At 44.6% G+C, this 19,617-nt stretch overlaps 1 protein-coding gene across 6 annotated transcripts in view; it reads right to left on the minus strand.

Moving 5' to 3' along the window:
• Window positions 1-5,769: 5,769 nt before the first annotated feature.
• FGGY (FGGY carbohydrate kinase domain containing) overlaps window positions 5,770-19,617 on the minus strand; it is a 398,623-nt gene continuing 384,775 nt past the window's right edge. For all 6 annotated transcript variants that reach the window (XM_036446820.2, XM_036446819.2, XM_045584552.1 and 3 more), the window contains 2 exons: window positions 13,024-13,085; window positions 5,770-5,998 (listed from right to left, as the gene is read on the minus strand). In XM_036446820.2, the coding sequence (XP_036302713.1) occupies window positions 5,917-5,998; window positions 13,024-13,085 (144 nt within the window). In that variant the 3' untranslated portion in view covers window positions 5,770-5,916. The remainder of the gene's footprint in view (window positions 5,999-13,023; window positions 13,086-19,617) is intronic.

A 19,617-nucleotide genomic window follows, 5' to 3' on the forward strand; every position in this document is an offset into this window, starting at 1 on the left:
CATTTCTCTTCATACCTGGTGTAAGGATAATTGCAGTTCAAGGGGGCATTCCAGATTGGGCCGATATGTTTGTGTTTCAGGGGAGAAAGACTGCCCTTTGGCCAGGTTTTAGGTGCCTAAGCGTAATGACAGAAAGAGGAATTCCAGACTCACCCGGCTAGGGAAGAGCCAGGGCTGGGCTGGGCTGGGCTGGATATATACAGCTGGCTTACTACAGGGTTGGAACAGAGCCAAATCTTCAGGGGACAGGCCCCCAGCACCTGCAGTTTAGCAATGCTGAGAAAGGCAGGGCTAGAATGTTTCAGTTTTCATTGTTTCCAGGTGAGTCTTTCCAGATAGATCTACCTTACTGGCCTCCCTGGGCCTCTGACAGCACCTGTCCAGTGAGTGCATATAGATAAGCCTTTCACCTGGTTCTTCATCACACTGGGCACCCAGCATGAGACTGCTATGGTTGTCCAATCTCTTTCTACGAATGTCCCCTCTCTCCTCAACCAGATGCTGGCCCCCTTTATGCACCAACAGCAACTATTCCAGGACTCTGACCCTAAGTGGGAAACCGGAATAGTAAGAGCCCAATAATGGTTGGTTATCACTGGTGGAACATAGAAGTTTCATCTATAGACATTGGATATAAAGTTGTCCAACTTGGCCAGGAGTAATGCTTCAGAAATCCTATAAAGCAAAAATGGATTGGTTGAGGAGAAAAACCGATAGTTATTGCACTTAGATTTTATATCAGGCACTGTGCCAGACATTTGGAAGTATTATCCCATTTCTTTTCTCCCACTTCATAGGTAAGGAACAGACACTCAGAGGTTAACTAGCTTGCATGAGTTCATACACTGTGCCCATGAGTAAGCAGTGAGGCGTGATCTGAAGGCAGGGCCCACTGGCTCCAGGGCTCAAGCCTTTCTCCCCTTACCTGTGCTGCCAATAGAAATAACACAGAACTCTGGTCAACCAATGAGCATCAGAAGCAACCTCCCAGATAAGTATGCGTCTGCTAAAGAGTGGAACAATGGAGGGGAGAGCAATTAGTGAATTAGAGCATTACCCTCTGTTACATAAATAAGCTAAATGAATTTATTTTGGCAGAAGCAGCAGAGTGGTCCTGCCTCCACATTCCAACTACTGGATTATGGGACAATTATTATACCTAAACTCACAGAACCAGGATTTTGTATTTGTAAAATGGGATCCCAACCTTTGTTGGGGCAACCTCATTAATTTACTATGAGCAGCAGCTGAGATAATATACATACAATCACTATGGAAATAATAAAGAAATATTCAAATAGAAGGCATCATGTTGACTTTGTCTAAATACAAGGAGTTAATAAAACATTTTCCAATTTGTATGTAAAATTATACAGCAGAGAACCATGCTCACCCTAGATTTTAAAAAGGAAACACTTCTAATCAAGACTTCAAGCATGACTTAAACAAATAAAAATTAGGTCTTTAGATGCATTTATTCCAATATGTAATTTTAAATGATTTTATAGATGGATGAAAATTAACCATACGATGAATGGGTGAGTTCATGATAAACCGAGAAACCTGAATTTATTAGCAGTCGTCTTTGTTTTTATTTAAGTTACTTTTGTTTTGCAAATTTTACATAATTTCAAATATTCAGAAGCACTGTGAGAAACATCCTTTTTACAAACGTACTTTTTCTTTTTAAGTTTTCCCTTTAGAAATTGGAAAAGAAAAAAAAAAAGCTTTTTATATTCAAGACTTCCCCCTATTTCTGTCAATAGCAGTTAAGTGTATTTATGGAGACACGAGACAGCACAAAGATTCTTCTGTAATTCATCAGAAGGCCCCTCTGAAGCATAATTACATTACACAGCTCAACTCAGTCATTAGTTTCTTGTTTAGTGACAATGTCCTTCATGTGAAATCTTTTGATGGTAATTAGTTGTAACTAGACCCTTGAATTCTGAAAGCATATGTATCCTGGTGAAAAATGGGCATTTCTGGACTACGAAGCAACTGGTTTCCCATTAGAGATCATACAGGAAATGGTCTGTAAAACACCAAAAACTCACAAAAGTTTTCTGAGCTGGAGTGACAACCCAAAATGAGGTGTGAGGTTATGTGTGTGTGTGTGTGTGTGTGTGTGTGTGTGTGTGCATGTGTGAGCATGCATGCGAGTCCTTAGGTATAAGGCATAATGTTTTGGACTCTTCGTGACCATGTCACAATTTTAAGTTTTCTGTTTCTTCAATTAAGGCACATTAATACATATCACAGACTGAAGTGAGATATTTGGGATATTTTTAGCTCTATCAGTCTTCTTTGGGCAGAAAAATGTCTTGTATTTATGTATTTATTTATTGGGCACCCACACATGCCAGGAACTGTTTAGGTACAGAGAATAGCAGCCCTAAGAGGGTCAGTGCCCTACAAAAGGCCACTGGCCAGTGGCAGAAGATAAATAAACCTGAAAAACATGACTGTCTCCAGGCCTGTCCTAGATAGTGTACCAGGTTAACATGAAGACCTTAATGTTCCAGCCTGTTACCCTCGCCTGTGGATTGGTGGTTGGTACCTTCTCAAAGCTGGAAGCTTCCAGGAATGTCCCACAATATCTGTACTGCTCCCCTTGGAACTTGTACCCCTTCATCCCTCACTTCTAAAGCAATTGGCAACAACATAGACTGTTCTGCATATCAAGGCCAACCCAAGTCAGGGTGTCCCCATGAGAGGGGGTCCCTTCTGGACACTTCCTTTGGAGTCCAGAATACTTGGGCTTGGGGTCCTGGGTGTATGGAAGCTCTGCAGCCTGTCACACCATTCTGTCACCCTGGTATTTCCCCACACACACACTTATTTCCCCACTTCTCTCCTTTGGCGTGTTCTCTCAGGATGCTTCAGAAATCACATGTATGTCCTTCACAAGTGGGAAGTATTTGTGACCAAAACTAAAACCTTAGCATGTTCTTTGGCTAAATGATTGGCTGAGCAAGGCTTCAATGGCAAAGGAAAGCTTTCAGTGGGCACGAAAACAAAACAAAACCCCTACAAACTGCTCTGGCTGCACTGAATTCCTTATTCATAGAAGCTAAATATACCTCTACGTTACAGGTGTGCCTTCACTAAAGCCTCCTTTCCCAGTGCAGAAAGATGAATGTTGGAGTCATGAAAGTCTTTATTATCGAGCTGCACATGGTTATAGCAATCCACAGAGACGTGTACATTTTCTGAAAACGCTGGCTTTATGGTAGGACCCAGAATTCTTTTCTCCGGGATTAACCTGCTAGCCAGGTGGCACAAAGAGAACCCTGTAGAAACAATATTTGTGGAGTGCCTATTGTCTGCAAGGCATGGTAGGAGCTTCCGGCACAGTTCTTTTAATCCTTACCTCCAACCCGGGGAGGTAGGTAGCAGGCTTATCCCACTGACAGAGGGGGCGGCAGAGGGCCAGAGGGTTAGCATCTCCTGAGGTCTTTCGGCCCTTCTTTCAGGCTGCTCCTTGCTGCTGAGATGCCAGAGGATTTCAAGGGGTCCTATGTTCCCTGCCTTATCTCTGTGTTTTCCTTTTCCTATAGAGCAGTGGGAACCATCAGTTAGGCTTTGTTTGGATATGAGTTGTCTGAGAGAATGACAGCCCCCAGGGTTGGTCATCAGGGCTGGCATGAGCACCGTAACCAAAGAGAAGTTGGTGGGCATGGTTCCTCTCCAATGGACACAAGAGGGTGACCCCCAAAGCTTTGAACCAAAAAAGATCTGGATTTGAATCAGCTGAAAGATTCTGGGTAAGTGGCTGATCTTTTCTGAGCCCCAACTTTTCCAATGGGAACGTGAGTTTCAGGACTGCAGGGAGGACTAGAGAGAGATCATACAGGGAGGACCAGGGAAACAGTTGGTAGTCATTCACTGTCATGCCTCTGGGTTCTCAGCCATGCACAGCTATTGCATTCAGCACTGCCTGGCAGGAGCAGGCTGAGGCTTGCCCCAGGTTCTGAGTCAGCTTGGGCAGCTCAAGCCTGTCTGACTATCCTGACATCCCGTCTGGATCCTTCTGTACCTGACTTCTGAGGTGCTGAACCTAACCCCAAATCCTTCTGATCCCCAGCCTAAACTCTGGGAGAGGTGAATGAACTGGCCTTCCTTTTGTGTCTGCACTATATACCCACATCCACCTTCTCCCTGGAGCTTGCCAACTAAGATCTTTATGCCCTCTGAATACTGTTGAATGGTATTTAGAGCTGGCCTTTGCAACTGGTGGGGTCATCCTACTCAGGAATTTTGATTGTTATTGTTCTGAGCATCTCCTAGATGTCAGGCCCTGCCTCCTTCTCTGACTGCTTCATGCTCCCTGGCAGCAGGTGCCTTCTCCTATTGGGCACCTCTCACCATGTGCTGTCATCGATTTGCCCGTCTCTGTCTCATTAGACTGGGAGCTCCCTGAGGGCAGGGACATGTTTTATTTATCCCTGTACCCTAGTGCTCACTTCAGTACCTGGCCCAGAATCTGTGTTCTAAATGATTTTTGTTGACGATGTTGTATTGGATTTTTCTTTGATTCCTGCTGACTTATGTTGCTAAAGTCCCATATACCCTCTACCCAAACTCATCCAAGCTGTGACATTAGCACTTACTCTTGGGTCTGAAATGGTGTGATGTGCATATTACGGTATCAACTAAAGCAACTATTTTTTTTTTCTCCAATCACTTGTCTACATCAAAAGCTTTTAGCCATACTGTTTCCTTCATTCCCTTTAATCTTGAACTTTTCCATAGCCTTTCTGTGTCTTTATGACATTGCTACAGAATACAGTGCATTAAATGAACGAATGCTGCCCATTTGGATTTGTCTGATGTTTCTTTATAACGGAATGCAGGCCTTGCATTCCCAGCCAGTGTGATGCTGTGTCCTTCTCAGGCTATCACATCTGGAGGCGCAGGATGTCCATCTGCCCAGCTGCAGTTAATTCTGATCTCCCAATCAAGATGCTGTCCTGATTTTTCCCTGTATAGTTAACATTCCTTTTCCTCTTGTAGTTAATAAACAAGCTGTGAGGAGACATTTAAAGAACATGCATACATCCTATTACTCATCGAAATTCCCTCCTGGACCAACTGATGATTCCTGCCTGTACCTGTCTTTAATATGATGATTGCAAGATGACAATTCTGCCATTCCATGCAATATATGATTCTAGACTGAATCCTGTATAGGAGGGAGGAAAATGCCATAAAGGATATTACTCAGTTATTTAAAAAACTGGAATATGAATGGCAGATTAATTTAAAGTGCTATATAAAAGTTAAATAGACTGAAATGTACTCTCAAATGACTTAATAAAAATGTGTGTGGATAGGCATGCATACATGTGTATATGTGTATGCAAGTGTGTGGAGAGAACATACAAACGATAAAACAAATGAGGCAAATGTTAAAACATAAAAATTAGATGCTTGGGTGTTCCTCTGTACCTTTCCTATTTTTTGCAACTTTTCTGTAAGTTTGAAATTTTTTCCAAAAAAGCTTACAACAGCTTTTAGCCACCTATAGAATAGACATTAGATGACCTACCTAAAGCTATGTAAGTCTTCCATCTAAGGACTGATATTGAATCAATTAACAAGCACATGTTTCCGTTTTCCCCACCCCACCCTCAGCCTGAATGATCCCTAAACCTAGTCTCATAGGAGATCCTATGACCCCATGTGAAACATCTCTCTCCATGTAGGTGCCTGTGGAAACTACCAAGCAAATAATGGTGTTACTGTGAAAAGGAAGCCTCTAGTTCCGGTTGCACATGTCTTGGTTTTCTTTATTGAAAGACAACACAGAGATGATGAAATGATACCTAAGGGTCTTGAATAGGAAGATGAAGGGACAGAGGTCCCTGGTGACGTGCCTCAGGACCTTCCAGCACCAACACCTGCAAGCTCTGCTCAGTCTCCTTTCATGATGGCTGCGTACTCCTTCTGGTGCTCAACCAGCTTCAGGAACACTTGATATTTCTTGTCATAATATCTGTGGGAGACAAAGGAATATGTTGAACCCATCTCAGACAAGCTGTTCTGCAGCTTCCCCTTACATTTAGAATGGAACTGTATCTGTAATGGGTTTGCAGACACCCCTCATTTGTTCAATGCTCACACACCTTTCTGAGCAGCAGGTAGCATTATCTCTATGATCTCTAACCTGCATGGACTGTTATTATCTCCATTATAGAAGCAAAAACATTTGCATATAAATAGCCTGGCACATAAATAACCACATATAAATAACCTTGCATATAAATAACCGCACCACAAAAAAACAACAACCCAGGGACTTCTTTAAAAAAAATGACAAAACACAAAAAAATAAAGTAGTATAAATAAAAATCATTAGGGCTGAAATTCACACTCAGGTCTGTCTGACTGAAAGCCTCCTCTGTGATGTACAGGCTGAACACAGGACCATTCACATTCCCAGCTTCAATACATACTTTGTACATGATTAATCCCAGGTTTGATGACTGGGTTAAAACCACAGCCTCACCAGGGACAAGACGAAACATTTTAACCACTCTTTGCAGATTCCACGCCTACATTTCCTCTGCAGACTGCTCTATCTGTGGAGCCCTAGAATCACATGGCTCACGCCTTTCCTGCAGATGTCCCACAGAGGACCTTGCCCTCCAGTACTCTCCAGCTGACTCTTCTGGGAAACCTGTCAGAACTCGAGGTTGGCCATGAGTCAGATGGTAGGGCAGCCCGATCTTGAGAGAGACAAGGTAGCTTGAAGATTGCACTCTGTTCTTACTCCTCCCTCTGGGGAAGAATTGACTGGTGGTAAAGGGTTGATGAAACCAGGTTAGTGTGTCTTGGGGTGCTCTGAAAGGAAGTCTTCATGAGGGAATGTTAGTGCAGGCTCGAGAATTGGGGGAGAGCGATTGTAAGAATAGCCCTGGAACTTCTAGTACTTGTCAACATGCTGATGAGAGTAATAGGAGTCCCCTCCCCCCAAGCATTTCTACCCTAAGCATTATGGTCACTCAAGAGCTGTGCTGGGGCCAAACACAACTTTAGGAGCTCGGCTCAAACACCTAGGTTTGAATTGCAGCTTGGACTTTACTCACTGTGTGACCTTGGATATAGTACTTAATCCGTTTGTACCAAAATTTCCCTGTTTGGAAATGAGAGTAATTATAGGGCCTACATAAAAAGCTGCAGTGTGAATTAAATGAGGTAACCTATGAAAAGACTTAGCAAACTGCCTGGCTCACAGGAAGTAGTACCAGTGATAGTTACGGTGACTATAAAAAGAAAATTAATATTCCAGCATGGCCGGTGTGGCTGCTCAGTGTTTGAGTGTCAACCTATGACCTAGGAGGTCACAGTTTGATTCCCGGTCAGGGCACATGCCCAGGTTGTGGGCTTGATCCCCAGTGTGGAACATGCAGGAGGCAGCCAATTGATGATTCTCTCTCATCATTGATGTTTCTCTCTCTCTCTCCCTCTCCCTTCCTCACTGAAATCAATAAAAATGTATTTAAAAAAATAAAAAATTAACTTTCCAATATTATCATTAATCTAGTTGTATGTGGATTTTACTAAAATCCACTCTGAAGGTTTCCAAATTATCCTAATATATAAAAAGCTAGGGGTTGTGATGACCTAAATGACCAGATGAATGACTGAATAGCAGGCTGTGTGGGGCGACCAGGCCAGCAGAGAGGTTAATAAGGGACAACCATATGACTGATCAGCAGACTGTGTGGAGTGATCAAGATGGCGGGAGTGGGGGGAAATTAGGGGCGACTAGGCCAGTGGAGGGGCAGGTGGGGTGAATAACATGGCAGGGGGACAGTTGAGGCAACCAGGCCGGCAGGGGGGGGGCAGAGAGGGGTGACCAGGCCAGTGTGTATGGGGGGGGGGCAATTAAGGGTGGCTAGGCCGGCAGAGGAGGGACAGTTGGGGGTGACCAGGCTAGTGGGGGGGGCAGTATGGGGTAACCAGGCTGGCAGGGGGGCAGTTGGGGGTGACCAGGCCAGTAAGGGGGGCAGTTGGGAGCTACCAGGCCAGGAGGGGGGGGCAATAAGGGGTGACCAGGCTGGCAGGGGTGGCAGTTAGGGGTGACCAGGCTGGCAGAGGAGGGCAGTTGGGGACAACCAGGCCTGCGTGGGGGGGAAGTTGGGGGTGACCAGGATAGCGGGGGGGTGGGGGGCAATTGGGGCGATCAGGCAGGCAGGCAGGTGAGCAGTTAGGAGCCAGTGGTCATGGATTGTGAGAGGGATGTCCTCTGAGGGTTCCTGAATTGGAGAGGTTGCAGGCTGGGCTGAAGGACCCCCCTCCCAAACACACACATGAATTTCATGCACTGGGCCTCTAGTTAATTATGTAATGATGTTGGGGATAGCAATTTTCTCCTTTTAATGATACTCAATAATTTAATACTAAGCAATTCTTTCACTCTCTGAGATGAACTTCCTAACTTGGGGATTTCAAAACTGCTAATGCTGATAACTCTGCAACAACTTTATTGGCCTCATTTTGTACAATGAGGAAGACATCTTCTTTGTAGGCAGAGGAAATGGAGTGACTTTGGGCAACTTTGTATAATTGTCTGAGCTTCAATATCCCTGATTTAAGAGGATGATAATATTTTGAAATAAGAAAATATGATATATTCCATGGGCTTTCAAGTACTACAGAATGTGAATGAATGTTCTCAAATAATTTTTATTATCTTAAAACACAAGAGATAGATGTTTTTCCTTTATTTAATTTTTAATTTTTTTCCCCAATGGGAAGCTGAGGTCAAAACCATTTTTTCCCCACCTGTGCTGCTCCTGCCTCAGTGTGGGCCAGTGTGGCCCTAATAGCATGAGATGTGTCAGATACAGAAGTTTTATTTTTATTTATTTTTGGTAAGATACACATAACATGAAATTTGCCCACTTTAACCATTTTTAATTATACAGTTTACTGGCATTAAGAACATTACCATTATTGTACAATCATAATCACCACCCATCCACTGAACTCTTTTTATTTTCAAAACTGAAACTCTATACCCATCTCTCTATATACACAAACGGAACAGTGGAACAACTGAATAACCAGTCGCTATGACATGTTTGCCACCAGGGGGTGCATGTAGAACATGGCTGGTGTGGGCAGAGGTGGCAGAGCTCAGAACCTGGCAGGTATCAGCTGAAGCAGGATGGTGGAGTAGGTAAGCAGGGGCGCCAGGCTAAGGTGGGGTGCTGGTCATTATCATGGGGTGAATCTCTAGTGGTTACTGAGAATTCTTTGCTTCCATGCACTACATTTAGACCTGGTACTTAGACCTGCTGCCAGCACTGGCCCCACTTGCACCTGCTGCAGGCGCCCAACACTGGTTCTGATTGCCTCTGAGGATTTCTTTACCTCCCACTGCTCCTGAGAGGCAACTGGGGCAGCAGCCGCTACTCAAACCCACTGCAGGGAGAGGTGATGGCCCCCGCTACTCAAACCCACTGCAGGGAGAGGTGATGGCCCCCGCTACTCAAACCCACTGCAGGGAGAGGTGATGGCCCCAATCACTCTGCACTGTTTGTGTGTGACAGTGCGGAAGGGGGAGCGGGACAGTGTTGGGAGAGGCTGGACAGGAGCGCAGATGGGCTGAAATCCACCCCTGTGCCCACCACAGCTTCATGGTCCATGGTTCCTGTCAGGATGCACGAATTGGGTCACCCCCAACTGCCTCCCCCTGCCAGCCTAGTCACCCCATACTGTGTCCCCCCCCTGCTAGCCTGGTCGCCCCCAACTGTTCCCCCTCTGCTGGTCTAATCACCCTTAATTGGCCCCCCCCATTGGCCTGGCCACCCCTAACTGCCCCCCCTGCCAGCCTGGTTAAACAATAATTCCTTATTTCCTGCTCTCCCCAACCCCTGGCAATCACATTCTACTTTCTCTCTATAATTCTGAATGTTATAATTATTTCATATAAGTGAAATCATATAATATTTGTCTTTTTGTGACTGGTTTATTTCATCTAAAATAATATCCTCAAGGTTCATCCATATTTTAGCATATGTCAGACTATCCTTTTTAAGAATGAGTGATATTACATTGTATGTATATACTATATTTTGTATACCCATTCATCCATTCATAGACACTTGGGTTGCTTCTTTATTTTAGTTACTATGAATTATGCTGCTATGAACATAGGAACCCAAATATATTATTGAGTCCCTGCTTTCAGTTCTTTGGGGTATAAATCCAGAATTGGAGTTTCTGAAAAATATAGTAATTATATTTTTAATTCTTGAGGAACCACCACACTATTTTTTATAGTGGCCACACCATTTTCATTTCTACCAACAAGGTTCCAATTGACCCAAATCCTTATCAACAGTTGGCTTATATTCACATATTTTGATAGTTTCTCTCATAACTGGTGTGAGATATCTCATATTTCTGATTTGCATTTTCCCAATAACTGGAGGTACTGAGCATCTTTTCATGTCTTCTTTGGCCATTTACATATCTTCTTTGGAAAAATGTCTAAATTCAGGTCCTTTGCCTATTTTTAAATATGTTTTTATCTGTTTCAGAGAGAGGAAAGGAGAAAGAGGAGAGATAGAAACATCAATGATGAGAGAGAATCATTGATCAGCTGCCTTCTGTACAACCCTTACTTGGAATCTAGCCTGCTATCAGGGCATGTGTCCTGACTGGGAATCAAACTAGCTATCTGTTGGTGCCTGGGTCAATGCTCAATCCACTGAGCCACACTGGCTGGGCTGTTTGGTTATTTTTGATCCAAGTTGTTTGTTTTGTTGTGGAGTTTTTGGAGTTCTTTAAATATTCTGAATATTAATTCTTTATCAGATATAAGATATACAAATATTTTCTTTCATTCTGTGGGATGCTTTCTTATTCTGTTCATGATGCCTTTTGAGGAACAAAATTTTCTCAGGCACTTGTAAGAGACTGCTCTAAGACCACATGTAAATATGGATAAGATTTAGGATCCTCTTAAGCGATATATTGAACCATAGTCACTAAATAATACTTTCTGAGATGCTGACTTTTAAAATCAAGCGAATCCCCTCTCCACACTCCAAGTTCTCTCCACACTCATTCAGCTCCTCCTAAGTGTATGTTCCCTACAGATAATAATGTGATTTGAATCAAGGAGGAGATAGATGTGCCAGTTGCTCAGGGGAGATTGGCTCTCTTTCTACATGCAAATATTCAGGCAGCCTGCAGATGGTGCTAGAGCACTGTGTCACAGGCAGTTTCCCAGCTGACAGCCAGAAGCTAAAGATTCTTTGCAAAAGGAGCACATGGATTTACTGGGAAAACTTAAAAACAGATTTCCTGCCCTAGCTGGTTTGGTTCTGTGGATAGAGCATAGGCCTATAAACTGAAGGGTCCTGGGTTTGATTCCCGTCAAGGGCACATGCCTGGGTTGCAAGGTCCATCCCCAGTGGGGGTAGGGGTGGGGGTGGGCGTGAAGAAGGCAGTTGATCATCAGTGATTCTCTTTCATCGATGTTTCTCTCTCTCTCTCTCTCTCTCTCTCTCTCTCTCTCTCTCTCTCACTCTCTCTCTCCCTCCCTCCCTCCCTCCCTCCCTCCCTCCCTCCCTCCCTCTGAAATCAATAAAATATATTAAAGAAAAAATAAAAACATAAACCAGACTTCCCTCTGGAGTTGTGGGAGGGTCAGTGAATAGATAGGAAAGAGAGAGATTGGTTACTTCTTGTAAGCACCCCAATGATCAGGGATTGAACCCACAACCTAGGTATGGGCCCTGACCTGGAATCGAACCCACAACCTTTTGGTGTATGGGGCAATGCTCCAACGAACTGAGGCACCCGGCCAGGGCTGTTTGTCTTTAAACTCACTACCAATGATTTAGGTCTTTTCATCTCTCACCTGGCTTATTCCACCTGATCTCTGCTTCTACCCTTAAGTCCTCCAATTCATCCTCTAAGGGGAATCTTCCTAAGCTCCGCATGTGACCAGGTCCATTCAGCACCTCCATTCTGCCTGCAGGAGAAGCCTGAGGTCTTTAGCATGGCCTCTGACTCCCCAGGGGATGAAACTGTCTACTCCCCAATGCCCAGGTTCACAGCCTGCCATTCCCCATTTAATACAGTGCATTTCAGAATTATGTGTTTTTAGAAGTTAGCTGACATACCATGCTGCTCTCACCTTTATTACTTTGCATGTTAATCCATCTATCAAGAATGTCCTTCCCTGTCTGGTTCATCTGACAATTTCTTTTAAGCATTTAAGACTAAACATCCTCTCATTCTCCAGTGTCCCATTCCTTAATTCCTTAGACAACTGTATAGAACTTACCCTTTGTTATGAAATGATCTTTGTGCATAAATAAGATTGTGTCTTATTCCCTTCTAAAGCTGTGGCTAATGAGCATAATGTCTTAAATAAAGTAGGAGGTCAATAAATTAGTGATTTGTGACTGGGGTTAAAGTACTGATCAAGGTCATGATGTAGCCTTCAATGCCAAGTGATACAAAGGATAAAAGAACGGACAGATGCTACTGTGTCCTTTGATGGAAAATATGAGATCCACATTTTAGAACTGAGAAGGGCAGATTTGCTGTTCATGACCTAGACCCGTGGTCAGCAAATTGCGGCTCGCAAGCCACATGTGGCTTTTTGGCCCCTTGAGTGTGTGGCTCTTCCACAAAATACCACGGCCTGGGCGAGTCTATTTTGAAGAAGTGGCATTAGAAGAAGTTTAAGTTTAAAAAATTTGGCTCTCAAAAGAAATTTTGATCGTTGTACTGTTGATATTTGGCTCTGTTGACTAATGAGTTTGCCAACCACTGACCTAGACAAAAGAGCATTGGCCTAATGTTTAGATGTCTGTATCTGACCCCCAGGTCTGGCCCTACCTTGAAACTCTAGCTCTCTGAGACTTAGTTTTACTAACTCTTGAAGGAAAGGACTGGGTTAACTGACCTCCCAGGCTTGTTCCAGCCCTAGAGCTGCATGCCTTTATATGCCCTCATTCCTGAGCATTGTGCATATAAAACATAACTTACCTTTTATCCTCAAGTCTGGGAAACACAACTCTCCCAACTTTGCTCATTCTTGCCATTGCCTCCTGCAAAAGAGAACATGGAGTTGGAAAGCTAAACCCAAAGTGAGGCTTGTCCCAGGCAAGGGATTCTAACCAGAATTAATTTCCCCTTAAGATATCCAGTTAATCCTTTTCCCTCCGAACTTACTTTCTCTGGCAATGGAAATAAAACCCCAGTAAACACTAAAAGTTACACCTAGGAACACACAGCCTGGGCTTAATAAAAGGTTGAATATTGAGGCCTCCAGGGCATAAGCAGCCTAGAAGGTGAAGCTGTTGTGACTGCTCACAGGAAATGGTGGGAAACAATGCCTTCTCCTTCCCATTGCCTGGACACCTGGGTTTAAAATGCAACATAATGAGCCACTGAGCACACTGTCCACTTAACTCAAGACAACAATAACTGACTAGAACCCACCTGGCCCCTGTACAGGAGGATAAACTATTTAAGGCCTCTTCAGTTCACCTTGGGCTTTTTTCCCAGCAGTCTTTGAAACTGTGAGTGCAGACACAGGCCTCTGGGCTAAGTCCACTCAGTTCTGGACTCTGATTTTAAGACACTCTTGTTTACAAGGGAACAATGAGCAGGCAGCCAGGAGCAGCGTCTGGGTGGACATGTCTGGCGTGTATAGCATCCACGTCAACCATAGATGGTGTTGGCTCTATTGTGGAACTGAAATGGTTCAGTGTCTTTGGGCAATCTCCCATTGCTGTTAAAGCTATGGCAAAGTTAGGGGGATGGCGTGAACCCACACCTTGGAGTCCAGTAGACTAGGGAGATTGCAGGCAATAACATGACACAGGTCCTCAGAAGAGGTCCTGTCTTCGAAGCAGCTACTGAGGCCTTATTGTTAAGGATGTGACCACTCCGGGGTCACATCTTATTATTCTGTATATTTATTAATTACTCACTATGTAACAGTCACTGTGCTAGGGACACAGATTGGCAGAAGACATTCTCTTTGTCCCAAGAAATTCACATGCAATGTAAACAAGCTGACTATCACACAGAATGTCAAGGACCTTGTGTATCTTCAAAATGTACACAAGCTGGCCCCTCCCTATCCTTGCCACCTTCCTGTAAGTTTTACACACACACTCACTCACACATTTATTATTTACAATATCTTCCCTTCTCACATGCCATGGATGCACTGGTTCATGGGTTCCTTATCTGCCTTCTCCACTCCCTGCCCTAACCAGAGTGTAACTACAGGAGGACAGAGGCTTTTCTATTTGCTTCTTAATCTCAGCACCTAGACTATTCATAAAAGGCACCGAACTCCTTCCATGTGCCAAGCACAGCACTCAATGTGTATACACAGAATATAGAGAGATAGAATGCATGGGTCCTATCAAGTAGCTCCACAGAATGGAAAAGACGTTCACCATGATCACAATAGTGTGACAAACACTACGCTGGACACAGACAAACTTCCTTTTCATGGTTATTCAGGGTGAGGAAATATGAAGGCTTCTTCCTCTGTTCATCACTTACACACATTTCCTCCTACAAGGATGCTCTACCAACTCTTCCCCAAGAATGGCAAGAACATTCTGAACTAGTTACCTGCCCTCGATGGATTAAAAAGTGCAGAGAGGGAAGATCAGGATGCTCAGAGCAGCAAGCAGATGGACAACAGAAAAGAAACAGCAGCCTTAAGCAAGAAGGAGATTTTAAAAGTTATAAAAAATTATTGAAAACGAAAGCATGGCCAAAGGATAAAAAACTAAAAAAAGGGCAGTCCGGAGCTTTTTTGTGATGGGACCAATTGTCAAACACAATGGCATTCCACCTCAGGGGGATGTTTGAAGAGCTCTGCCCACCCAATGTGTGTCAGGAATGTTTTCCTTCCCAGGCTTAGTTCTGACTCCCTGACAGAATCCCTGTGTCTTGCTAAGATGGCCTCGGCAACCCCATGGCCAGCTTCCCCAGGCAGGGCTCAGGCTTCAGCCCACACTCCAGGACTGCCTTCACGGGCGGGATCAGGAAGCTTGCACAACAGTAGATGCCCCATAAATGTCACTTTCCTGTGGACAAAAGGCAGGCCTGGGATTCTGTCTTCCTTTCTACCTATCACCTCTGCTTGTTTTTAAAGCAAATTACTAAGAAACAAACACCAGCAATAGAGACTTCAAAAGTTTAAAAAGAGGTGACTTTTTCCCCAAGAAAAAGTACAGACTTAAGCACTGAACTCAGCTCAGGTGTCTACTCCACAGAGAAGAGCTTTTCTGACTCATCCGGCTGCCTGCCCATTCCCTCCTAGATGGTGTTTTTTGCTCCCACAGCAGCTTGTGCTTCCAGTCATCAGAGCATGTACGGCATGGCACTGCGATTTCTTCTTAGCACATCCATCTCCCCAGTTAGACAGGGAGCTCCTGAAGACACGAACTGCTATAAATATTTCTGCTGCCAAACTCAGCATCTGGGACGGCATACACTTTTGGGGAACGTGCGAGATAAATGAACTCAAGGACCATACATGTGAGAGAACACTTAAAATGGAAGATTTGGCTGAGATCTAAGGATGACAGATATAAGATACCGAAGTGAGCTGCAAACAGACCACCCTGAAGGATTCACAAAAGGGGTGGTTGAGGACCCAAGCATCAACTCTTAAATCTTTCATCCACATGGAAGGTCAGAAAAAGAGCTTGGTTTTCAGGAGACAACTGTGGGTTTATTGTGCATCAGGCATCGTTCTAGGGGAGGGGTGAGAGGAGTGTGTCCCCATCACAAGTCAGGAGAGCAGGCCTCACTGAGACCAATGGACTCGGCCTATTCCTGATGTGGTGGGACCCTGGAATGAGTGTGGCTCCTGTCTGAAGGCAGGGCTGGCTGGCCTCTCAGCGTAGAAGTGGAGGGCAGGTGGCACCCGGATCAGCCACACAGTCATCATCTGTCAGACTGCAAAAGGCGTGACTGTAGACCTGATGTGGCTTCCATTGAGAGGCTTCCAGGGCTATCTTAGGTCCCATCCAACATGGCACCTCAGGGGGCAGCGAGTCAGCTTGAGAGATCTACTGGCTTTCTAAGGAATTAGGAGAGGAGAAGCAAATACTAGAACAGGGCAGCATTAACAAAGACAAGATACTGTAAGAGAGGTTTCCGGAAGTGGGGGCCCTCCAACACAATCTATGACAGAGCCTAGAAACACCCATTAGGCTAAGAGAGCATGCAGACCATTCATGGCAATGCTGATTAGATAAGAACTTTCCTACATGCCCAACCTCTCTCCCATGATCCCTCCGAGCACCTCCAAGGCATCAGAAAAAAAGCAAATGTGCTGGGGACAAGTAAATGAGGAAGGAAGACTGACCACAGCCCCCTTCTCTCCCTCAGCAGCTCGGCCGGAGGAGTGCGGAGAGGTCATATCTCCAGATGAAAATGAAAATGATGATGATGATACATTTTTATATATTCTCATTTCTGAACTTTGGCTACAACTTAAGAGACCATCAATTTTGTATTATCCAAGTGACTTTGTACATATCTAAGAAACTAGTACAACTATCATAATTTCTAACTAGGGCAGAGAAAAAATAGCTGCAAAAACATAAAGGAGCCATGGGATTACACAGTTGTCCCTCAATTCTATCTCAAGAAGTTTGTTTGTTCTAAGTGCAAGTTACATATGCAGGCGCAATAAACACTGGATCAACATGTATTGAAATGTGAACAGGTTCAACAGCATATGATATTTCTTTTCTTTTTCTTTTTTTAAATATATTTTATTGATTTTGTACAGAGAGGAAGGGAAAGAGATAGAGAGTTAGAAACATCAATGAGAGAGAGAGTCATCGATCAGCTGCCTCCTGCACACCCCCCACCAGGGATATGCCTGCAACCAAGGTACATGCCCTTGACCGGAATCGAACCAGGAACCCTTCAGTCCCCAAGCCGACACTCTATCCATTGAGCCAAACCGGTCTCGGCAAGAGCATGTGATATTTCTTTCTTTTGTTCTTTTTGTTTTTTGAAATTTTCTACTGTGGCATCTATTGATTTGATAATGTAAGAAAAAAATACAGCATTCTATTAATAAAAAATGCAAAGTTATGCTTATGGGCAGTTAAAGTAACTGATGCTCAGCCTCCTCTCTCCTGGGAGGCAGGACTCACTGTGGGTCTCTGACACAGTAAAGAGAATGCCCAGAGAACAGTGCTGTCATCAGAAATAGCACTGCTGAGTTTTCTAATTTCTCCAAATAATTAACATAAAACTGAAACCTCATGAACCCACTGGCTGCAATAAATCTGGAAATTACCACAGCATAACAATACTGAGTTATTATGGAATTGCTGACACGTGCTAAATATAGCCACCCCCCACAATATATTTCTGTTCAAAGGGGTCTATTTGAAGTTGGCCTCAAAATTCATACTTTTTGTCAGCAGGCAGGAGCCGGACAATCTTAATGTGCAGCACGCTACCCTCTTTGTTTGAGAGTCTAGACAGCACAATGAATGCAGTGACTTTTCTCTTTACTTTCTGCCCACACAATGGGAGCTTTTTAAAAACAAAATATTTGGTAAAATCGCATTTTAATCACTTCTTTTCTCTCTTTCTCTAAAGCAGAGCTATAAATAAACCATGAAAGTTCACATTTGATCGTTACTTCTGAAAGCAAGTGGAGGGTCTCTGTGGGGAAAATAGGGGCCCTGTCCCGCGGCCATGAAAGGAGGCATTCATGGGGTTTGACCCTTCCCCGCCTGGTCAGGGCCCAGCAACCAGTTTGCACACACTGCTCACTACTCTGGAAGCAGCGTTGGCGACCACCAGGCCTGCGTGGGCGCGGGAAACACCCAGTTCTCATGCACTGTGGCCTGGTCTGGGAGCTACCGAAGGGCTTTAGGCTACACTGGGGTGAGTTACCCAGGGAAATGAAGTTAAGGCAAGGAAGGGGCTCTCAGCACCCATGGAGAAGATGGGGATTCCAAAGAGGCAGACACACTAACTTGGGGAGGGGAGGGTCCAGTATCTTCTAGTTCTCCCCCGGGGAAGGGGAACAATGGCCTTAAGACTTGGGGAGACTATGGGGAAGTCTAGATGTAGACACCAAAGAGTACCTCAAGCTTGGTAGTGTCCAGAGATATGATCTACAGGGAACAACCAGGGCTTGGCACCGTGGGAGCTACACTGTGAGCTTCCCATAGGGAGGAGAGAGGTCACCATAGGTCTCACGCCCAGGTGACCCTCACTTACAGGCGCTTGGCTCCTGATAACTCAGTGGCTAAAGAAAAGGACAATAGCTGTCATAATGGGGACAATGAAGATCTCCTTAGCTGGTGTTCCTAAAATGGCACACATGCACTCCAGGGAGAGCTCAAGGTGTTGCATTAGGATTCTGGAAGAAAGGATTGAAATTGCCATTTATATAATTTTTAGTCTAAGGAAATTAATTAAGCTTGGCCAACCCTTAATATGCAGAATGTCACCAGATCCATCATTTGGTCCAAACATCACCCAGTCATGGGCCAGGTAAGACATGAGGTTTCTGAAGAGAGGCATGGGAGTCCTCACCTCTATGTCCACAGCTCCCAGGGTTTGCTACGTGCTGTTCTTCACATGGCCTAAGTGGTCATAGGGATTATCCAGTTTATTTAAAGCAACCCTGACAAAATGGGCAACCGGCTGAAAAAGATTCAGTCCAAGGATTAAAGGTAATGTTGATCATTCAGATTCAACTAAATAAGAAAATGGTGCCCTGGCCAGGTGGCTCAGTTGGTTGGAGCATCATCTCATAAACCAAAAGGTGGCAGATTGAATTACTGGTCAGGGTGTGAACTGGAGGAATCAACACCCATCAATGTTGATGTTTCTCTCACAGAGATGCCTCTCTCTCTCTTTCTTTCTCTCCCTTCTTCTCACTCTAAAATCAATAAACGTATCCTTGGGTTAGGATTTTAAAAAAAGAAAAAAATTGAGACACTTTTATATTTGAAAATGAATCTCTTCTCGTGGTCCAGGTGCCCACAACTGTTGCCTGACCTTTCAGTTCATGCCAAGGCTGAAGCACCATGGTGGCTGGTACCATAGATCTCCGGCCTGCCCAGTGGGGGGAGCTGGGCCCTCTCTGGAGAAGAAACATGGGTTCCCCAAAATATGAGATCAATGCCTGGGCCTCGCCAGCAGCTGAGGGGTTCCTGAGGCAGGTGCTGGGTGTGGAACCTATGGGGGCATAGGCTACCAAGGAGACAGAACTAAACCTCACATCACCCTGCTTGGCTCCAGAGGATGGCTGGTTAGCCAGAGGTGGGTAAGATTCCTCAGGGAAGGAACAACCTAAGACAGGAACAGTCACAGAGGGGCCATCAGGAGAGAACTGGGGGTCAATAGAGGTGGGGCACAGACCCTTACCACCACCCCCCTGCAAAGTGGCAGGTGTCTGAACCTTCTCCCATTATGAGGGAGGTCTCCTGTCTCCCATGGCTGCTTCGCTTCCCATGCACAGCTCAAATTGAGACCCAGGTAACAGAGACTTGATACACAGGAACAAACAAATGTATTAAGCAATCATCAAAAACATACTTGGCCTTCGATGTACAGTGCACC

Source organism: Pipistrellus kuhlii, unplaced genomic scaffold (genome assembly GCF_014108245.1).
Source record: "Pipistrellus kuhlii isolate mPipKuh1 unplaced genomic scaffold, mPipKuh1.p scaffold_m20_p_2, whole genome shotgun sequence".
Taxonomy (NCBI): Eukaryota; Metazoa; Chordata; class Mammalia; order Chiroptera; family Vespertilionidae; genus Pipistrellus; species Pipistrellus kuhlii.